At 41.0% G+C, this 22030-nt stretch overlaps 1 protein-coding gene across 1 annotated transcript in view; it reads left to right on the top strand.

Moving 5' to 3' along the window:
- PRKN (parkin RBR E3 ubiquitin protein ligase) overlaps positions 1–22030 on the top strand; it is a 1335825-nt gene that overhangs the window by 1141830 nt on the left and 171965 nt on the right. The window contains exon 9 of the mRNA XM_049653164.1: positions 3670–3819. Within this exon, the coding sequence (XP_049509121.1) occupies positions 3670–3819 (150 nt within the window). The remainder of the gene's footprint in view (positions 1–3669; positions 3820–22030) is intronic.

Below are 22030 nucleotides of genomic sequence, written 5' to 3'. Positions count from 1 at the left end.
AAACAAAAAAAAAAAACAAAAAAAAAAAAACAACATTTTTTTAATTTGGCAAAAGAAACAGTAGAACATGTGAAAATGTATTTGAGGTTTTTAGTAATCATATTCATAGTGATAGTATTGGTACTATTTTTCTATATCCTTGTATGTGTGTGAGATAAGGCCATTGAGCTATTGTGGGATAGTGTTTTATTCTACCATCCTCTGTGTTCTTAAAAACCAGTGTAGAAGAAGCAAATACAAATGTCAAATAGAAAATGGTAAGTCAAAGCCCTGTTGTTCTGAAACACCTACCTTCTTAGTAAATTTCAAGTATACAATACAGTATTATTCACTGTACTATCATTTTGTACATTAGATTTCCAGAACTCATTCATCTTATAAAACTAAAACTTCATACCCATTTTGGCGAGACCAAGGCATAAAAGTTGAAAGGTCTAGTGGTACAGTACTGAGCTGAGCACCTCAGAGGGTTCCGATAAATATTTATTGAAATCATTCGCAGTTCCATGAGAGGATGTTGTGTGCCACCTCCTTAGGACAGAGCTCGTTTCCCAGCTGACATCATCCACTCTCTCCTCTCTTCCCACCCCCTCCCTTCAGCATATAAATATATTATTTCTTCATTTTCAGAAAATCCTTTACAATCCCTCTGTCCCCTTCAGCCGCTATCCAATGTTTCTTTTCTCCAAACTCCTACGGGGAAAAGAACCCATTCTTGCCTCTTGCAATTCCTCTCCTCCAATTCTGTCCTGACTCCATTTGACTCCACTAAGATTTCTGGCTCCATGACTCCACTGAAATGGCTCTTGCCAAGACCCCAGTGACATCTGTATTTCCAGCTCCAGCCAGTTTCCAGTAATTGCCTTCTGGGCAGCTTTTGAGACAATTTATCATGACACCCTCACTCAAGTATTTTCTTCCCTTGGCTCCCAGGACACCCACATCCTTTTCATTTCCCACCTGCCTCATAGGCTGCTGCTTCTCAGTGCCCTTTGCTGGCTCCTTCTCATCTTCCCTACAAAGGTTAGATGGTCTCAGCTAGTCTCATGGCTATGGAGATAACACAGAGTCAGGCTGTCAAATCAGACACTCAGGAATCCTAGTTGTAACCTTGTGTCACACTCTCCTAAAGGCTTCAAAGGCGGGTAAAAATGAGGTGCCCACAAACCACAGAGAAGTCTGCGTCATTTAGCAGAGCTCCCTGGGTCGTTTCTCAGTGTATCAGGGTGTACTACAGGCAAGACTTAATGAATGAGGTCTCTGAGAAGTACCTGGAATGATCATTAATGTGCAATCTCTCAATTATATAAGCTATCCCATCACTCATCATTCAAGGAATCATTCATCACTTAAGCATTTCCTGCTTAATGTATTCCACAGTTAAGAATCTTTTCTAGCAAATGCCATTGTGTGGATGTATCATTAGCGTGTTTACAAGAGGATTTGACCAAGTCATCTTTCTTTCTTTCCTGGGGCCAGAAAAATGAGAAAATGCATGGGAGGCCTGGTGCTAACCCTTTTCCTCCCAGCCTCCATGCACATATGATTTCAAATTTTGTATCTACAACCCACTTCTTTCTCCTAAACTCCAAACTCATACATTGTTAGCCACTCAACATCTTACTTAGCTGCATAGCAGTTTATTAAACTGAAGATAAATACAATAGAAATAATGGCTCCTTTTCTCAACTCCCAACCTACACACACACACACACACACACGTAGACACACACATGCACACACTGTCCTTCTAAAGTCTTTCCATCTCGGTTATTCATTCTCTGTGTCTGTCGCTGTCTCGTGTGTGTGTGTGTGTGTGTGTGTGTGTGTGTGTGTGTGTGTCTGTGTCTGTGTGTCTGTGTGTGTCCTTCTGTCTTCTCAGACAAAAACATTATGTTCATGTTTGACTCTTTTTTTTCTCACACCATGTATCCAATCTGCCTAAAAATTTTGCCATTTTTACCTGCACCATATATCCAGCTGATCCCCACCTCCACCACTAGCTTGCAGGTTTGAGCCACCACCATCCTCCATGTGGATTGCTGAAAACCTCCCGCCTGCCCCTCTGCTTCCTCCTTCTCTCCTTGCCCCCAAGAGTCTATTCTGAACACCTCAGCCAGATGGCTGTCTTTAGAAGATTAGTCATATTATGTCACCCCACAGCTCCAAAGTCTCCATGGTTCCTGTTTCTCTCAGAAAGGCAGCCAGACTCTTCTACTGGCCTTCAGGGACCCACAGAGCCCAGATTCCCAAGAGCTCTCTGACTATGTTTTCTGCCATTTCCTGTCCCGTCTCACTCAGCCACACTGGCCTCTGCTATCTCACAGCACCGAGCACATTCTGGCTTCTGTATCTTGGTAATGCTCTGTCCTTGGCCAGAAAGCCCATTCCCATGGGTAGCCACATGGTTTGCTTTTCTAATCTCCCTTCGATGTTTGCCCACATGTATCTTCTTTATAAGGCATCCCCTATCTCTTAATCACCCCTTCAAAACTGTAGTCCCCATCTTCCCCCAAATCTGTTTCTTCCCTCTTTTTTATTCTCCTTCCCACTGAAATATAACCTTTCAGTGTTTATCATTATCCTCATGTGGATGAGAGCACAGGTGTCTATTTTGTCCACTGCAGTATCCCCAGCACCCACAGTCTGACCATAGTAAGCTGTCAATGAAGGTTGCATAAATTAATTAACAGTGAAGCAAATCCACTTGACTTGATCTGAGTTTAGAAGAGAATATGATCAAATAACACCAGGAGAACAATAACAAGGCTGCAATAGGATGGCCTTGGAACCTGCACTATGTAGTTTTATTCTGCGGGCTGGAGAAACCAGGGAGGGGATTGAGCCATGCAAGGGCATGATGAAGTCAGGGATAAAAGAAACCATACTTTAAGAAAGAGAACAATGATGAAAGGAAAACATGAATCTTCTTCATCAAGCTGAATGTGCTCAGTATTCCTCAGATGTGCTCAGATATCCTGTGAGCTGCCCACAATTAGCACAGGGTAGAATATCAGGACCTATTTTCAAAATGGTTTCAAAAACTCATAGACACCTGAATAGAGGCATGAAAATATACCACTTGATAAGACTGATAATGATGCATTATGTGTCCATAACTTAAAATATAGATATGTTTCCTAAAATTCCTGAAATAAGACTGTTAAATGGAGGTGATGTTAGTAATATTAAAAATCCAAACTGGGGCCCCTGGGTGGCTCAGTCGGTTGGGCGTCCAACTTCAGCTCAGGTCATGATCTCACAGCTCGTGAGTTTGAGCCCCGCATCAGGCTCTGTGCCAACAACTCAGAGCCTGGAGCCTGCTTCCGATTCTGTGTCTCCCTCTCTCTCTGCCCCTCACCTGCTCATGCTCTGCCTCTCGCTGTCTCAAAAATAAATAATAACATAAAAAAAAATTTAAAAAACAAATCCAAACTTTGGGGGGAAATATTTAGGACCAATTTCTAGAAATACAAAGTTATCCATTTTGCTAATTGCAATTGGAAAGCCTTTCATTGTGTTGGATAATACCTTATCCACCCCTCCCCATTTTTTTTTTAACCAAAACAGATTAACAAGAAAACCCACACACCACCAGCTGTTAACATTTTGGCTAAAACAGCACATCTTCATATTATCACTTTGAAAAACCCATGTTGTGTTTCACAGTACAACCGGTACCAGCAATATGGCGCTGAAGAGTGTGTGCTCCAGATGGGGGGCGTGCTGTGCCCTCACCCTGGCTGTGGAGCAGGGCTGCTTCCCGAGCCAGGCAGGAGGAAGGTCACTTGTGAAGGGGGAAATGGTCTGGGCTGCGGGGTAAGTACCACCTACACCTTTGGGTGTTGATTTTGTGTGCTTTTTTTTTTTTTTTTTTTTTTGGCAAATTGGCAAAGATTATCTATTTGTTTTACTTTCATTTTTCCCTTTGTACTCAGATGTCCTTGAACTGATGTATAAGAAAATAGATTTTTAGGGGTACCTGGGCCGCTCAGTTGGTTAAGCATCTGACTCTTGGTTTCGGCTCAGGTCGTGATCTCATGGTTCCGTGAGCTGGAGCCCCCTGTGCTGACAGTGTAGAGCCTGCTTGAGATGCTTTCTCCCTCTCTCTCTCTCTCTCTCTTTCACTCTCAAAATGAGTAACTTAAAAAGAAATGAGATTTTTAAATTCTTACGTAGGATCCCAAATATGAACATAGACCTTCATTGATGTCCTATTCAGATTTTTTGCTTTAATCGTTTATCACAGTGTCTTCTGTAAGGCATTGTGAATTACTAGACCAGATTTTAAACTCTCTTTCTGGTGCTCAGCTGATTCAGAGAAAATATTTATTATTTTTTCAGAGTTTACTTTAAGTAGGCAGAGTAAAGGGGAAAGAGGATTTCCCATCAGTGATGTCTTAACAAAATTGTTTGCCTAAGTATTTCAAGAAATAAAATGAAGATTAATATGGAAAACTTGAAATTTTATTGTGTCATAAAAATCATTTTAAATAGAGATGAGCAAAACTAATGGTGCCTCTTAGGGAAGCAGAATAAGAAACATGGAAAATGTTTGTTCTAAGAGGTCAACCAATATGACCCAGATGGCTTCTTGAATGAATCTATGGCTGCAAGCTGACAGTGAAGGTGTGAGGGGAGCATAACTCAAACACAAAAAGGCTTGCTAAATTATAGGTTGAAATGACAAATGGATAATAATCCTGATATTAAATTTCATGCAGGCCTGAAAAGGAAGAAGGTGTATGTGCTTATAAAATGGTATTGAATTTTGATGGGAAAACATTTCTTTTAAAATTGCAACTTCATGAGGAGCTTTCTGGAAGGAGTGTTGATGGCAGAGGCATATTGCCCGGGCCTAATTTTTGGCTGAGAGCTGTAAGTCACCTATGCATAAGGTGGTATCTGTTGTCCTTAGTAAAGCTATCTGTCATGCAGTGGGTTGCAAAGCCCTGAGCTGAGCCATAATGTAGAGAAAGTGGACATTGAAAACCAGTGAGATACCATGATGCCTACTCAGAAAAAAAATGGCTCTGGATTAATAGTCATGATCACATTGGGATGGACACACAAGTCATGTTTGCTACTTTTAGAAATTATGAAAATCAAACTACACTTTGCAGCCCCGATCATCATCATTAACTGTGTAATCTGCGCCGATTGTGTGTGGCCTGAGCAAGCTGCTAAATTCTGGGATCAGAATGCTAGTGAATGTTTTCTTTTAAAATAATTTATAAGAGTTTTTCACTAATATCTAAATTGTATGTTTCTGCCTGCTAATTGCCTGCCGTTGTTCCATTCTTTAAAGCTGGATGTTAAGATCTTAACATTTTTTTATGGGGAAAAGAGTTTCTTTGGCCCATCTTCTGCATTCAGTTATTCATTTGCTTTAAAGAACTTTGAAAGTTTGGGGTGCCTGGATGGCTCAGCTGGTTGAGTGTCTGACTCTTGATTTTGGCTCGGATCACAGTCTCACAGTACGTAAGACGGAGCCCCATGTCAGGCTCTGTGATGACAGCATTAAGCTTGCTTGGGATTCTCTCTCTCCACCCCTCAAGGCCCTGCTAACACACACACTGTCTCTCAAAATAAATAAATAAACATAAAAAAAAGGACTTCAAAAGTTTTATGTAATTTTAAATATTGAACAGCTATAGCTTCCTTTTTGCATACAATGTCACATTGTAAGTAAATAACATACATTTAAGCTCCAAATCATGGAAAATTACTTTGGGAGTGAATTGAATTGCTTTAATATCTTTGGATTAAAGAGTTTGGGGGCAAACCTTACCTAAATGAGGATAGCTATCTTCAGAATATTTCTTTGTCCTTTCGAAATTATAGGTGATGAGTTTTATTTTATTTTTATTTGTTCTGTTTTGTTGTTTTTGAAAGTGTGCTTGTCAGTTTATAGATTACTTATCTATTACCGCATAACAAATAACCTCAAATTCTAGATGTTTAATTAATAAACATTTATTATCTCACAGTCGCTGATGGTCAGGAGTCCATAAGTAGCTTAGCTGGGTGGTTCTGGCTCAGGGTCTCTCATGAGGCTGTAGTCAAGCTGGGTTGTAGTTATCTGAAGGCTTGACTGGGGCTGGAAGATCCACTTCCAAAATGGTTCATTCACATGATAAGAGACTGAAAACAACCTCAGTTCCTCACTGGCTACTGGCAGAAGGCCACAGTTCCCCACCACCCAGCCCTCTTCTTAGGCTATTTGACCACAACAGTGGCAGATAACTTACCTGGAGCAAATGATCCAAGAGAGTGAAGAGAAACCACAGTGCCTGTGTGACCTGATCTCCAAGGTTGTACCCCATGACTTTATTTCATTCATTAGAACTGATGTGTAAGATCCAGCCCACCTGAAAGGGAAGGCAGTTAGGCACTGTCTTAAAGAAAAGAGTATCAAAGAATTCATGAACATATTCTGAACCCACAGTTTGCAATTTGAAGAATTTGGAAAAAGAACAAAGAAATGACTTTCTAAAGTATGCACCTAACTTGATGTTTTCCTTTCTCTCCCTGTCTTTTTGCCCCAATCCCCATATTCCTGTTGAGGCTTACATCAATTCCCATTGCTTTGACTTCTCAACATAGAGAAGATAAATTGACCTCATCATTACCCTTTTCCTTCAAACTCTTGACTTTCACGAAAGGATGTTAACCCAACCAACATGCTTTTGGGGATTCTGTAGTGGTTAAAAAGGAGATTGGGTTGGAGGCCTTAGTTCAAACCCTGTCTCCACCAACTACTACTGGTCTTAATATTTCTGCACTTCAGTTTCCTCATCTCTAAAACAGGGTGTATTATAGCAACCCCATATAAGACTGTTATGACAATGAAATGAGATCATATGTGTAAAGTGCTTAGAACAATACCTGGCATACAATGTATATTTATTTAATATTTAATCAAAAGTTTAATCAATATTTATCAACACCTTGCTTAAAAGACTAGATATCCAAACAAAACTACATAAAAGAGAACCATTTGCTGCTCTCCTCCAAATATTCCAGAATCGAGCCAGATCAAGCCATATCTACAGCAGGGAATTAAGTACCTAGACCTCACTCTTTTAGCCCTTCAAAGAATTGCTTTTCCTACACATTACTTTGGCAAAATGTCGTTCACGTTGTAGTCTTTATACAGAAAATTTGATACCTGTGGTTCAGGACATCCCAATGGACTTTTCTATGAGCAAACATGGTGGCTATTCTAGGCTGACCCCTGCAGCAGGAGCACAAGGGCAACTTAAAGTTGTTCTTGAAGACCTTGCATATGGTGCAACTAATAAGGTGTCCCTCTGAAAGGTAACTGGTCAAAAACACGAAGCCACATTTGTGTTCCAGGTATAGCATATAAGGGGACCATTAGTAGCGGATTTTGAAGTTCATTTTCTGGCTTCACTTTTTTCCTTCTTTCTCTTCCCCTTTCTCTGATGTACGCAGTTCTGCTATGATTTGTACATAAGCTGCCAATCTTTTCTGGATTTCAGGGTGGTAATGGAAAGCTGTTGTGTGGCAGAAATCATGGTTAGTTCATGTTGTTCAGAGGCAGAACAGGGCCCAGTAAGTAGAGGTTAGAGGAAGACGAGTCACTGCTTAGCATTTGCCCTAACACCATGGACAACTAACAACAAAATGGGCTGCCTCAGGGAGTAGCGGGTACCTCATCCTGCACAGTGTTCCTGGAAAGCTATGGAAGAATCATAGAGTCTTGGATATGAAGACTCTCTAAATATCATTAACCTCAGTGGTTCTCAGGCTGTAGTTTACAGGTTTAATGTAAGATATCTGTGAGTCTATCTGTGCTTAATTTTTTCTCAACTACCAACAGGTTTTTATTATCTGGGTATCCAAGAAATGCTTGATATTACAAAAAGTATCTCATGAGTAAAAAGATTGAGAGTCAAATTCCCTGTCGTTAACAGACTTTAAAAATTAGGCCTCAGAGGTACATTGTGTTGTGCTTATGGACACCCATTTTCAGAGCTGAGACACATCTCCATGTGTTGTACTCCAGGGTTGGATGGATCCAGTCTTCCAGTCAGTCGGCTCACCACTACATGCCCAGATGGTCCTTCATACACCCATGATTACTGTTGTATATAGATTCCATATATACTTCAGTATTGTGCCTGTCTTTGGCTTCTTAAAATAGGTACTTAGGTTAGTATTTATGACTCTCTTATTCAAATATATAGTAATGCCCATTGGAAAATCAGATTACTTGATCCTTTGCTCCACTATATCACTAGACTTGTCTGCTACCTGGAGAGCAGTATACCTTAGCTAGTAAATGAAGGCAAGGATTTCTATTTAAATGATAATGTCAGTCCATCTCAGAAAGGTCTGACAGATGTGTGATGGTTCCAGCAAATTTATTACCATTATAAAGAATTATCTGAGCTTAAGTCCCGTGTCCCAGAATTTAAGTTGAAGTGTTACCCTTGTTTCATGCCTTTATATTCCCATTCTTAGTCTTGATATTATCGTCTTCAGTAAATCCATGTATGTGGAGTTCAACATTCATTGGATGGATGGATGAATCTTAATGTAGAAGTAGTATGAATACACTATCACTTTTATTTTCAAATATTAATCACAATTTTCCCCAATATTAGAATTGCTTCCCTTGCCTCAACAAGAACCTCATCAAAAAGTATAAAATATACAGTGGTTTACTTGCACACATAATACATAATTCAGAGCAAAATGTACTAAGCTCAGGGATCCAGAAAAAGTCAATTAGGAGCCTGGAAGTGCTTGCTGCAAGCATTACAGTTTTGTACCCTGTCAAAGGCTACACAGCCAAATTAGAATTTTGTACATTCTGATACATAAAATGTTTTAGTCTTGGGTGCACTGAGATTTTGGTTTTCCCACAGCACAGAATATTTTTACGTTGATAGATGGAACTCAACAAAGAATATATTTGGGGATCAAATAGCCTGACCTCACTCTCTGCTAACTCTTGACCATATTTTTACTACTGCTTATAAAAATATTAATTGATTTCCTAAGGAATTCATGTTATGCATTATTCTTTACTCCGGCCTTATTTCCATTCATCAAAACTATCTCGCTAACTTTTATGACTCCAATGTAAAATGTTGACATGTTTAATACTGGAAAACAGCAACAAAATATGGAATACATTAATACTCGCTGACCTGGGAATACAGAAAGCTAAGGCAATCAAACCTTGTGAGTTTTCTATAAATAAAACATCATTATCTTGTTTGGTATTGTTTGGGGATATTATATGACTGAGAGATCATTTCTCATCTGGGATAATAGGAGTTAGATGAAGAACTTTCTCTTTTAAATTAGAAATCCGAGGATGAAATAACAACTGAAAAAAAAGCAGCTTTAAAAAAAAATCATGCTACTGACCATTTGTTAAGGAAATCAGATAGACTTTCTAAGGCACCCTATAGTCACTCTTTAATTTACTGGAGAGTACATGTTGCTCCGAGGCAGATTTATCAAGGCACTCATGAAGCGTTCACCGTGGTCTCCACACTCGCACAGACCCCTTGATTTTACCAAGGTTATCTTCTTGCATTTTTCTTGAAGAGGGTCTCCAAGATAGAGAGGCTGCATCAAACCCAAGTCTAGATCTGCACAACTATGGAGTATGACCTGCTACGTGCAAAGAAACTTTTGTCGAAAATGGTGATTTCAAACTGCTTATAACAATAGCATTATTGTATCGGTGAAGATTGTAGTTACATCAGAGTCCAAGCTTCATTTTACATAGGAAAGGAGCCAATGAAGACAAATGCAGATACCTAGTCTTTCACTCAAAGATCGGATTATTGAGTTAAAAACTTAAAGTAATGAATAGGTGGGGAGGCTTTTTGTTCAATATATGGAGCTCTTAAATAAAAAGCAAGCAGATGGACAATATCTAATAATACAAGGGGAAACAAAATGGTTACTTTTCCTATTCTTTAAGGATAGTTTAATTTTATAAAAATACAACATTTAATTAAATTTTGTGAAGTATTTTGAAACCTATATTGAATTCTCTCTTTTTAAAAGGAAGACTAGAGAGAAAAATCTAGACTCCAAATACATGTGGTTTATACTGTGATGCTTCCAAGGAGACACCAAAAGGGATAGGTATTTTCCAATGTGCCTCGATGGGAGTTTGTAAGCACAAAGCTCCAGTTGCAATCATACACCTCGCTTGCCTCAACCACCCGGCCTCTGCAACACATAAAGAGTAGAATCATAGCTTGTGGACACGTTATTCTTTTATATAACCTTTTAATCTTTCATATATATTCTTCGATATATAAATAAAAGTATTTTTTAAGCTAATGTTATGAAATGTCAAAAAATCTGCATTCTATGTTTATTTGACATGTGTCCAAAAATCTAATTTAAACTCTAAGATTGGCTCATTTGCAGATTGGAAACAAGTCTCGCTAGACTTTCTGTGTGAGAGACAGCTTGAAGTGCAAAGATAGAAAGCTTTGGAGAATATTTATTTTAATTAAAGGAATCGTTCACAAACGTACAAACAAGTGCTGTATACCATTCCTCTGGAAAACATTTATCAATTGGCAAATGTTCCTAGAAAGTGTTCTGTGGTTTGAAACAGAAAGACGTATTTTCTAACCCAACTCAGACCAGTGACCGTTCCACGTGTCTTTAGCTATTTTTGTTGTTGTTGTTGTTAAAATAAAGGGAAGTCCGAAATAATGATACTCTTTCAAAATGGTAAGCTCCATCTCTTTGAATAATGTTAGGAAATCAATTTTGCGGTAAATTGATTTCTTCTTTAGCTCTACAAGCTACCAGAGAGCTCAGAAAACTCTAGAAAACAGACTTCTACTCAAGATAACATAGTTTCTCTGAATTTCTTTTGATTCTGCTCTCACTTCGGTTTAGGGCTCTGCTGTGCAGTATGGTAGCCACTAGCCAAACACGGCTATTTAAATTAAAATTAAACAAAATTTAAAATTTGTTTCCTACTCACAATAGACACATTTCCAATGCTTCCGCGGCCACATGTGGCTTCCTACCACCCGACTAGACAATGCAGATACAGGATGATATCTTCGTCGGCACAGAAAGTCCTATCAGACAGCATGAGTCTAGAGAAAGACTAGAGTATCACCCAAAAAGAGTTTCCTGTGTCTCAGATACAAACGCTTCGACCTCTTCCATCTGGTTAGGAAGAAAAATCTTTCCAGAAATTAAAGTCATTTCCTAAGAACAAAAATGTACAGCCGCATTTTCCAAAGGGAGGCTCATTCAGCATAGGTTCCAGAGGATGTTACTGGGAGGAAAGTTGGAGTAGAGGCAGAGAGGCTTGGCAGAGGTCCGTTATCAGAGAGCTTGGAAACTTAGTGTTAAGCTAAGTTAAATAGAGGTGTCCCCTCTCCCCCGCCTTAAAGCTTTCAGTATGCAAACACGCATTTTTGCCTGAGCAAATAGAATACCACAAGCAGCATTTCCTAAACTCTTTACAGCAAGAACTGCCTTTTGTGTGGTGCATTTTATAGGATGGGTGTTTCGCGGAACAACTTGGGAAGGAAAGCATTTGCTTCAATTTTTTCAATGGACGATGCCCAACAGCAAGCATACCACAGTCACAATGAGCTAGTGGGACCAAAGGCTAGGAACCTTACACCTACAACATTTTCCTCTTTGTAGAGAACTAACAAAGTATGCTTTTTTAAAGAATGAAATTGTATACCATATTGTTGTGGGTGTATTTTTGACACTGCATATTTTTATAGTGAAACCTTTTTATTTTCTTAAGCAGCCATTGATACATAGTCCTATGGGCGTAAGATCCATGGAGAAGAGAGGATGAAACGTTATGATTGTGGGTGATTAGTTTTTTCAGATGATTCCTCTTCGGTGAACATGAAGATCTTTAAATTCCATAGAATAAATGATACTTTGGTGAATACAATAGTTTCATCAACATAGCTGATGTTACTATTATGTCAATCTCATAAAGCGTTAAGAACATAGGACAGTATGATAATGATACGGGATTGTGGAGTTTGGGGTTTTGTTCTGGTTTTCCGTACAGTCCGGAACGGCGGCAGCACGATGCGAGGGCAACCACAACCCTGTGCAACGTGGGTCACACACAGCCGTGAACGCCCTGCTGGGGGCGCTCTCGCAGGGTGGCCGGCTGGAGTTCCCCTACCTGGTATCCTGAAGGGTGGGCCTCTCTTCCCAGAGGCCGCTGGTAGATCTCGGGGAGAGCTATGCTCTGTGTCGTTATACTAATTAATGTCCCCCGGCCCCGGCCCTCATTTCTCAGGCTTCTATCATCTGGTGGCAGAAGCTTCCCCGAGACACATCACGTCCTCTTTCGGACTTGCCTCCAGCTCTTCCCTCTTTATGGCTCTCCGGGACAGCAGCCCCTGCAGGAGCTGGTTCCTCCTACAGATTTATCTAGGGCCTGGCCGCCATCGTTCCTTCCTGTGCCCCGGGGCTTCTTGATTTCCGGTCCCGCTGCCTTTAGAGAGTGGCCTCAAGGATCTGATGTTATTCATTCCCGTTGCTTCATTATACTTTCTGGGTCTCATCTTTCACGGTGGTATTCATACTCCGGATTATGAGGTTATGATCATCAAAACGGTTTTCTCTGCTCTTTTATTTTGCCTTTTTTACACTAATTTCTATTGTGCTCAAATATATGTAACATAAAATTTGCCATTTATAACCATTTGTAAGCATACAGAGCAGTGGCATTAGGTACAGTCGTAACGTTGTGTAACCATCAGCTCTGATTATTTCCAAACTTTTTCATCACCCCAAACAGAAACTCCGTACTGCTTCTGCAGTAACCAACTCCCCATCCCCCCCAGTCCCTGGTAATCTCCAATCTGTTTTCTGTCTCTATGAATTTGCCTAGTCTAGGTATTTCACACTAAGTGGAATCAGAGTCCTTTTCTGTCTGGCTAATTTCACTTAGCATGAAGCTTTCATGGCTTATCCACGCTATAGCATGTATCAGAGTTCGCTGCTTTACACAGATGAATCGTATTCCGTCACATGGATGTACCACACTTTGTTCCTCCAATTCTATTTTCAAATGTATTCAGCTGGAATAGTCCTTTTATCTCCCCGGATCAAAAGCCAGGCAGGCTCTCTGACTTTATGTAAGTAATCAGTATATTACTCATGAGTGATAAGAAGTCTTAGGGTCCTTTTAAGTTGCCATCATTCTCTCAATTCATCAAAAATGCCTTGTCCCCCCAGGATTGGATTTAACATTAAATGTTCACCCCTTGTCTGTGAGGCCCGGCCCTGTGCATCATACCTACGTGCACTTGGTATGAAACCCCAAAGGGACTTGGTTGCTCTATGGGTTCTTAAGTCCCACGTATAGCACTAATACTTTATTCATCTCCAGTGTAAGTTTGGCGGTAAGTTCAACAATAGCTGATTATTCACGTTATCCCCAAAGACCTGGCAGGTGTCCACTTAAGCTATATCTAGATCCAGGCTTTTAATTCCAGTGCTTAAAATTAGTTTGCCTCAAATAAAATAAAATCTGTTTGCCTACATTAATACCTACTGTGTGTCAGCCCCATCACAGAATCATCCCTGCAGATCAAAGTTCTCTGTCCTAACTTGGGTTGCAAAATCCTAACCCCTGCTCCTATAGGTCTAACAGTAATATGATCCTACTAGAAATAGAAGTTATGGACATAATCATAGAGATGTATCAAGATATTTGTGGAGGATATTTTTGTAGCACTGTTTTGTGATAGATAAAAATGTGGAAACAATCAAGTTTTCAGGAATATCATAGTGGTTAAGTATATTTTTGGCATATCTATACAGTAAGATACAATATCCTGTTTAAAAGAATAAGGTCAACCTGTGTGTTGATATGGAACAATTGTTAATATATAGAATTAAGTAAAAAGAGCACAAACAGAAGATTAAGACTCTTAAGTGTATAAAATATTTTCTGGAAAGAATTAAAGGAACTGTTGGTTGCCTTTGTATAGAGAAAGTGGGGATACAGGGAAGGAAGCTTCCATTTTTTAGTTTATAACTTTCTGTAATGTTTGACATTTCTAAACATGTAGATATATTACTTTTGCTTTTAATGGCATAAAGGATTTCTTAGTTTATGAACTTTTTTTTCTTAAACTTGTAATATTACCAAAAAAAAAAAAAAGATAGTAATGTTATATGTTAAGAATAAGAGCTAGATAACCAATAGTTAAATTAGGTAGAATTTGACACCATTTCGGACAAAGTGTTGCTTTGGGCTTAGACTAGGGAAGAGGAAACGCGCCTTCCATCAGCAGAGACTGAGAGCAGGAAAAGCGAATTGTAAACACTCATTCCCAGAGATGCAGGTGGTACAGCTGGGCATCTTTCAAGCGTTAATTTGTGGAGAGCACACTCTCCCGTCATACTGATTTAGTTGAATGACATATTTAAGAAAAGTGGGAGTGAAGTCTGCTGGGAAATATTATTCATGTTCTCAAAATAAGCTCCATGAGGACATGTCACCAAATGCATGGAACAGACCAATATGAATGGGTGGCTTTCCATTCCGGGGGAGCTTTAAAATAGCGTAAGTAGTTCCTAAATTAGAGGAAAACATATTCTGATGATGCCGTGCACATACCTGTGTTCTAGGGGTTACATTCTTGCAGTGTGTTCTCTGGTTTTTTGTTGCTCATCCCGTTTTCGTTTATACCTATTTTCAGTAAAATTGAAACAGAGTACAACATGGCCCAGATAAAACAGGCACTCGGCACCAGAGCAATGCATTTCTCACTGCTGGTCACATATCCCACTGGAAAGGCTAAGTCTATAAATTATGAGATCGGTTCTCTGCAATCTCCTGTGAGGGAACAGGGCTTTTCCTGGGTAAAGACAAGTCGCTGGTATTGGTGGTAGTCGCTAACGGTCTATTACAGACCCATAAACTAAGTGTCCCCTGGATCTTAGCCTCCCTTGTGCCCTGCTGTGCATTCAGTGGGTCCAAGGATTCTGCCGGGTGAGATCCTCAAACAGTATCTTTATATCTTCAGCACAGAATGAATGAGACGCAAGAATAGGACCCTCAAGTCTGCCCAGTCGAATCTGGCCTGGCCCAACATGATCTTTTGGATTGGAGGCCCACAGGAAGTAAACTTGGCAGGACTCCCTGAGCCTGCTTCACAGGCCTCTGTTCACCTGTCCATTTGGAAGTTTATATTGTGGGGGTGCCTGGGTGTCTCAGTCGGTTAGGCGTCTGACTTCGGCTCAGGTCATGATCTTGCAGTTCGTGAGTTCAAGCCCCACATCAGACTCTCTGCTGTCATCATGGAGCCCGCTTCAGATCCTCTGTCACCCTCTCTCTCTCTCTGCCCCTCCCCTGCTCACACACACTCGCTCTCAAAAATAAAAAAAAAAAAAATTAAAGTTTATATTTTGAATAGAGTGTAAGATTTGTTTCACGTCGATTTCTGTTAAGGATTTTTCTCCAGAAGAAGAAAAAAAATCAAGTAAGACTATAAACCCATGGATAAGGCATAGGCCACATGTAAAAGCTTTGCCCCGTCTGCCTATCTTCCTGAACCAGGGTCAGAAGAAGGATAAAAACAAGAAGAAATCCTTTCAGAGGGAGATAACATGATCTGATACACTCTAGGAAGTAATTTGTCAAGTGGACCTATTACTGCACTCACTTCCAGAAAGAAAGCAATTTTCTTCCTCCTTTCTGTAGAAGCCAGGCCCAGAATGCCTGTTTCTTCTCCCATCCACACCGCTCGTCACTCCCTTTTACAAAGAAGTAATATTGTTCCTGACATACATGCTTCTTCCCAAAGCCTTGTTGGTTATTGTCCAGCATGCTGTGACAGCTGGGAATTTAATGTCGAGTGATTGTTCCCCCCCGGTTCCTCTCAAGGTATTAGTGTTAAACTGACACGTCCATAATTCAAAGGAAGTCTGAATTAGCTATTCCTGAGGCTACTCCACAGACAGAAACCACTCCACTTACAGAACGTGACCCATCCCTAGAGAATTCTTAAGCGAATTCCTGGATATCGTGTTTGTTACTGCCTCTTTCTCTCCATGAACGTGAGGCTCTTCGTGTATATCCACCTGCAAATCGGCAGTGCGTGATTATTTGGAAGAAGTAATAAAAGAAGACATAACGGGTCCAATCAGGTTATAAATTAGTCTTTTGCAGAGATAGGGTGGAATTTTATTTGCTGGCTGTTTAAAAGAATGTGAAGTGCTTGCAATGGATGCCTCCTGGAAGAGAAATCGCCCAGTCATTTAGCAACCTTCTTTAGACCATTCGTGGAAACCATTTTACATGTAAACAGGGAGTAGAGAGCAGAGCTCTCAGCGTCTCAGAAGACGGCTGCTATTTGGGAAGAAGTAAGTCCAAGTCAAAGGAAGCTTCTGAAAGACTGCTTTCTGTGACCACACGGCCTGGCTTTGGTAGAAGTGGTGTTGTAAGGTATTGTATTATCGTAAAGTGCAGGAGCCTCGCTTCATCAATAAGAAAAGTTGGAGTAGAAAGATAGGATTAAAGAGATAAGATCTTTGTTAGACTAAATCTATTGACCCAGAACTTCCCATAGTGCACTGCATAAAAACTGCTTCACAGTATGAATGGATCAGAGACTTTGAAAAGGGTCTCCAAAACGTAGCTGTGTGAATTTCTAGTTTGTTGTTCTGAGGAAACCAAAGATTGTTTTAGTATGATCTCAGAAAAGCATTAGACTTCAATAATGAACATGGTGTAGATAAAACACTTACCGGGTATGCCTTTAATATTCTGAGCACCATTTTAACCCTTATTGATGTATAATCATAAATCGGTAGGGACACAAATTATCCCTAGAAAACTAAGAAAAGAACCAGCCTGCTCTACAGGCTGTTTATCTTCCCTCTACAAAGAAGACTGCTTGCCACTGAAGTACCACCTCTGAGTGTCTGGCCACCCACCCAGCTGGGGTGAGCTCCTGACAGGTCACAGATGGAATCTGTGTGTGCACGGACAGGTTGCAGTGGACTGCGTTGGTTTCCCTCCAAACATACGTCTTCCTCTTTTTCTTGCTAACAGAACACTGAGTTTTCTTCTAGTATCTGTCTCTTTGGAGAGTGACCTCATACCCAAGTCAGTAGAAAATCCTGAGTCACCTAACCCAGTCTTACTATTCCCATGACCCTTACTTGTATTGGTTTGGGGAAGAAACCAGGTCTTTCTGGTCTTGGCTGCACTACTCAGTTAATTAGCTCAAAAGCCACTGTGCTCCTTTGCAGTGCAGAAGCTTTTTATCTTGATGAGGTCCCAATAGTTCATTTTTGCTTTTAATTCCCTTGCCTTTGGAGATGTGTCAAGTGAGAAATTGCTGAGGTCAGAGAGGTTCTTTCCTGCTTTCTCCTCTAGGGTTTTGATGGTTTCCTGTCTCACATTCAGGTCCTTCAGGAGGGAGGGGAAAGTGGGTGATGGGCATTGAGGAGGGCACCAGTTGGGATGAGCACTGGATGTTGTATGGAAACCAATTTGCCAATAAATTTTATGTTAAAAAAAAACAAAAACTAAATTATAAAAAAATTCTTAAATTAAAAAAAAAAAAAAAAGCCACTGTGTTGTTGGGCCAGGAGAGAGTATATTTCCTTTCTACTTAAGTCAGTTGAATTGGGTTTTCTGTTCCTCAGGTACAAATCTCTTAAGTGGTCCACGTGCATTATCTTAAAAATGACCAAAAGAATTCTTTCACTGAAAACTTTGGGCAGATAACAACATAAAGAGCTACTTGGTGAGGACTTTCTAGTAGCAGACAAGATCACCTTCAGATTATATCCCATAATACTTTTGTGTGTCCACAGTAGCTGTAATCAACAATAAAAATTTTCTCCTCATTTCTTCTGGATACATGGATCATTGTGTACTCCATTATAGTATTTATTCAGACATCAGTTCCATGGGGTGTGACCAAGACCCAAAACAGCAGTGACTTACCTGGATGGAAGTTTGTTTCTCTCTCATGAAAATCTTGAGCCTGGATTGTGGCTCTGCCCCACAAAGTCCTTTGTTGCCTTCATATGTGGTGCCAAAGAGTCAGGGAGAACTTTCCACTCCTTGCAGCCAGACCCAGAAGTGTCACACAGCTCATACCTGGCAGAGGGAAACGAGTTACATGGCCCCACGGCCAGCCCCAAAGGCAGTGGATGCCATCTGTCAGCTAAAATTATCATGAGGCAGGAAAGGGTGAACGGATGGTGGTGGGTAGAGGTCAGTACGTGAGAAATAAGCCTACCGACCCAATCAGAGGAGGGACCCAGAGACTCAGAGCCTCAGAGCACAGTGAAGTGAGGCTTTAATCAACATTCTTGCAAGAGCAGGTGTTTGATGGACAGGCACACTCAGGGCAGTTACACCAGACAATTTCCTAGCATGCAAGTCCCTCCCCTGACTCCTCATTGGCTGAGTACTACAGAGGTTACAGCCTTACCCAGACGTCACCTATGCTCATGTAAGGCACAAAGTAGTCTGATTGAAACAAATGTACATTCCCTGAGATGATGCAGAGACTTTCAGTCCCTCCTCCCTTTGTTCTTTGGTGCATGCTCATTGCAAAGCCTCCCAAAATAAGCCTTTGAAACGGAGAGCGGAAGAAGAACCAGGAAGGAAAGTGGCTAAGGGTTTGGGACTCTGTTGTGGGAGGCGGTTCATACATATTTCCTATAGGTTGTAAACCTACTATTAACTAGACAGCACACCTCTTATTTGGTATTTCTGAAAACAAATCATCCTTCTCATGAGTGTCCCCCACATCCTGGGGACATGGTCCTCTCCACCCTTTCAACCAACACCATCCTCTCCTTTCCATTACCAGAGTTTTTTGTACTTTCATGCAGGAAAAACATCTGAGCAGAATGCTGCCTGCTCTATTTCTAACAAGACTGAGTGCTTGCCTGGTGATCTTTTCTTTAAACGGTATTTGCCTTTCACTTTTTTCTATTCAAAGGCATGGAAATTAGACCTCAACTCCCAATAATACCCATAAAATTGTACTCAACCCTTGCATTATAAGGTGTTGCCACAATAACTGTCTGAATTTGTGCAGATAAATAGAGTTAGCGTTCAGATTGCCACAAACTGAGAGTAGAGGTACAATTCTAGAAAATTCCCTGGTTGGACTGAAGTTTTCACCCACCGATCTTTTTGTTCTAATTTTACATACAAATGTCCTGCTTAACTGCGTCAAACCGCACGTACCACAGCTTAAAGCTTTTGGAGTTGCAAATTAAATATGAGACTTCATGTGGCACTTGGAGTAAGATCGGCTTCTGATTTACATTTGCCACAGAAGGTCCCAGAAGTGTTAGCTTTTATTCTTCTACCGCCATCACCAGAAAGCATGCTGTGTTCAGCAACAAAGCTATTCTAATAAGAAACATTCACCGGGGAGAAAAACATTCAATACATCCTTCCTTATATTTAAAATAAGTTGGTAACACTTGTAAGGGGAAATCATTTATTTATTCTACAGCCATTACTTGACCATCCACTAGGTATGTGATGCTGTATGGGGAACTGGGGGCACACGGAGGTAATGACTCAGTGCCCTGCTCAAGGCACACGTAAACGAATGGGAAAACGGGACACATGTACACACAACAGCATCCCCATATGGCAGTACAGAATCATGCCAGATCGTGCCACAGAAACTCAGAAGAGCTAAGGGCATGCTTGCCCAACTCCCGTATCACCTTAAATATCACTTATTTCCACACTTGCCACATTGCTTGTTTACAAACCATTTGCTCCAGTCAATCTGTGGGCCCCTGGTGGGGTGAGCAGGGATGCACTGTATTGATTTTTGTATCCTCGGCATCCGGCAAAGTTCTCAGTGATATACACATGGCTGTACGTTGAATTATCCAATGAGAGGAGAAGGTTCTGAACTATTGAGGATGGGAGCTTCATCAAGGGCCTGGAAGAATGAAGTAGTGGTGGACCCTCGAAACATTCTAGGCAGAAGACTCTGCACCAGAGTGAGGGCCCGGATGATACAAAAACCTGAGAGTCAGGAGCAGGTGACCAGGAAAGCGCGAGGCTCGTGGGGCTCCTAGGCGCTGAGTGTCAGACTCGGCACTTTCTCCTCAGCCCATGGAGACTAGGTAGGGCCTTTCAGAGAAGAAACATGACCAGAGATTCTGGAAAGGTAACTTAGTGCTAGTGTGGGAGTATGGATGGCAAGGGGAAATTACTGAAGTCACCAGTAAAAGGTAAACTAAGGCACATTAAAATTCTCAAGAGCTTATTTGAGCATGCGTGGACTCAAATCTGGCAGCACATGCTAGAAGAGATCAGGAGCTTCCCCGGATAGGAGCTGGGGGGAGGTTTTTATAGAGGAGCCTCAGAAGCAAAGCAAGGCAATTATTTGATTAGCAATAGCTTGAGGGGTTGCCTTATTTGGGAAAATATCAGCTGCGTGTGATGGGCTGTCCTGAAATGTCGCCTTCTCTGATTTGAGTGCAGGGGCTCGGGCTCTGGTCAGGGTTTCCTGAAAGGCGGCCGAGGCCTTATACACCTCCGTCCATCGAATGCATCCTGTTTTATTACTTCAACATCACCAGGACCATTTTGACCAATATTATCGCGAAGTAACATAACCCTCCTAGCAACTTTGCAAAACACGGATTACCACTTATCGGGTTTTTTTCAGACTTTTTAGGGATTGTGGTTTTGCAATATTAATTTCACTTCAGATCAATACATTAGGGCTGTGGAAGATTTAGCTCCCTCTTGCAGTTTAGAGGTTATTCGGGAATTGATAGAACTCGCAATCACTTTCCTTGTCATGTTTAAAAACTAATAGGTAATAATAATTCAGTAAACTCTATATAACATTTACTCAGCCATCTTTGTCATGCTACACAAGCTGGGGCGTCTGGGTGGCTTGTCACTTAAGTGTCCGACTTCAGCTCAGGTCACGATTTCACGGCTTGTAAGATCGAGCCCCACCCCAGGCTCTGCTGACAGCTCAGAGCCTGCAGCCTGCTTCGGATTCTGTGTCTCCGTCTCTCTCTGCCCCTCTGCCACTCACACTCGGTCTCTCTCTCTCTCTCAAAAATAAAAATAAAAATAGGGGCACCTGGGTGGCTCAGTCAGTTGAGCATCTGACTTCAGCTCAGGTCATGATCTCGCAGTCTGTGAGTTCGAGCCCTGCATCGGGCTCTATGCTGACAGCTCGGAGCCTGGAGCCTGCTTCAGATTCTGTGTCTCCCTCTCTTTGTGCCCCTCCCTTGCTCATTCTCTGTCTCTCTCTGTCTCAAAAATAAATAAAAACATTTAAAAAAAAATTTTTTAATAAAAAGAATTAAAAAAATATAAATAAAACATTAAAAACAAGTGCTTAAGGGGTACCTGGGTGGCTCAGTCAGTTGAGCATCCAACTCGTGATTTCAGCTCAGGTCATGATCCCAAGGTCGAGGGATCAAGCCCCACATGGGGTTCCATGTTCAGTGTGGAGCCTGCTTGGGATTCTGTCTCTCTGTATCCCTCTGCCCCCCTCCCCTGCTTGCATGCTCGCTCTTTTTCTCTCTCTAATAAAAAAATAAATAAAAATAAGTACTTAATATTTAATAGTCTTCACAATTCACTACTCCTCTTTGTTTTCTCAACGTCTACTATGGTATCCAACACACACGTGATTGTATAAGAGGATTTCATGGTTAAAAGTCCCACGAGTGAAAACATCCCCAGCTGGTAATTGTAGAAGTTTTGTATTGTATTTGAGGAATGGAGGGGGCAAGGGGTGGACTGTGACAGACACCCTCTCTGCTTGGAGATCTCAGCATCTGCACTCTGGGTGAACAGGGAAAAGTGTAGCCTGAAGGTTTCCAAGCTCTGGGAGCTGGAGAGCCGTGGCAGCGAGGTTTCAGGCATAATGCCATGTGAATATCCCCTCCTCTAATCCTTGCTACTTTCTGTCGAGCAAGTATGTTTTCCTAAACAACATTGTAAAAACACCAAAGTGAGAAGCACAAACTAACTTATAGT

Source organism: Panthera uncia, assembly GCF_023721935.1.
Source record: "Panthera uncia isolate 11264 chromosome B2 unlocalized genomic scaffold, Puncia_PCG_1.0 HiC_scaffold_24, whole genome shotgun sequence".
NCBI lineage: Eukaryota > Metazoa > Chordata > Mammalia > Carnivora > Felidae > Panthera > Panthera uncia.
Note: the sequence above shows the minus strand (reverse complement) of the source record. Positions and strands in the feature narration are given on the sequence as shown.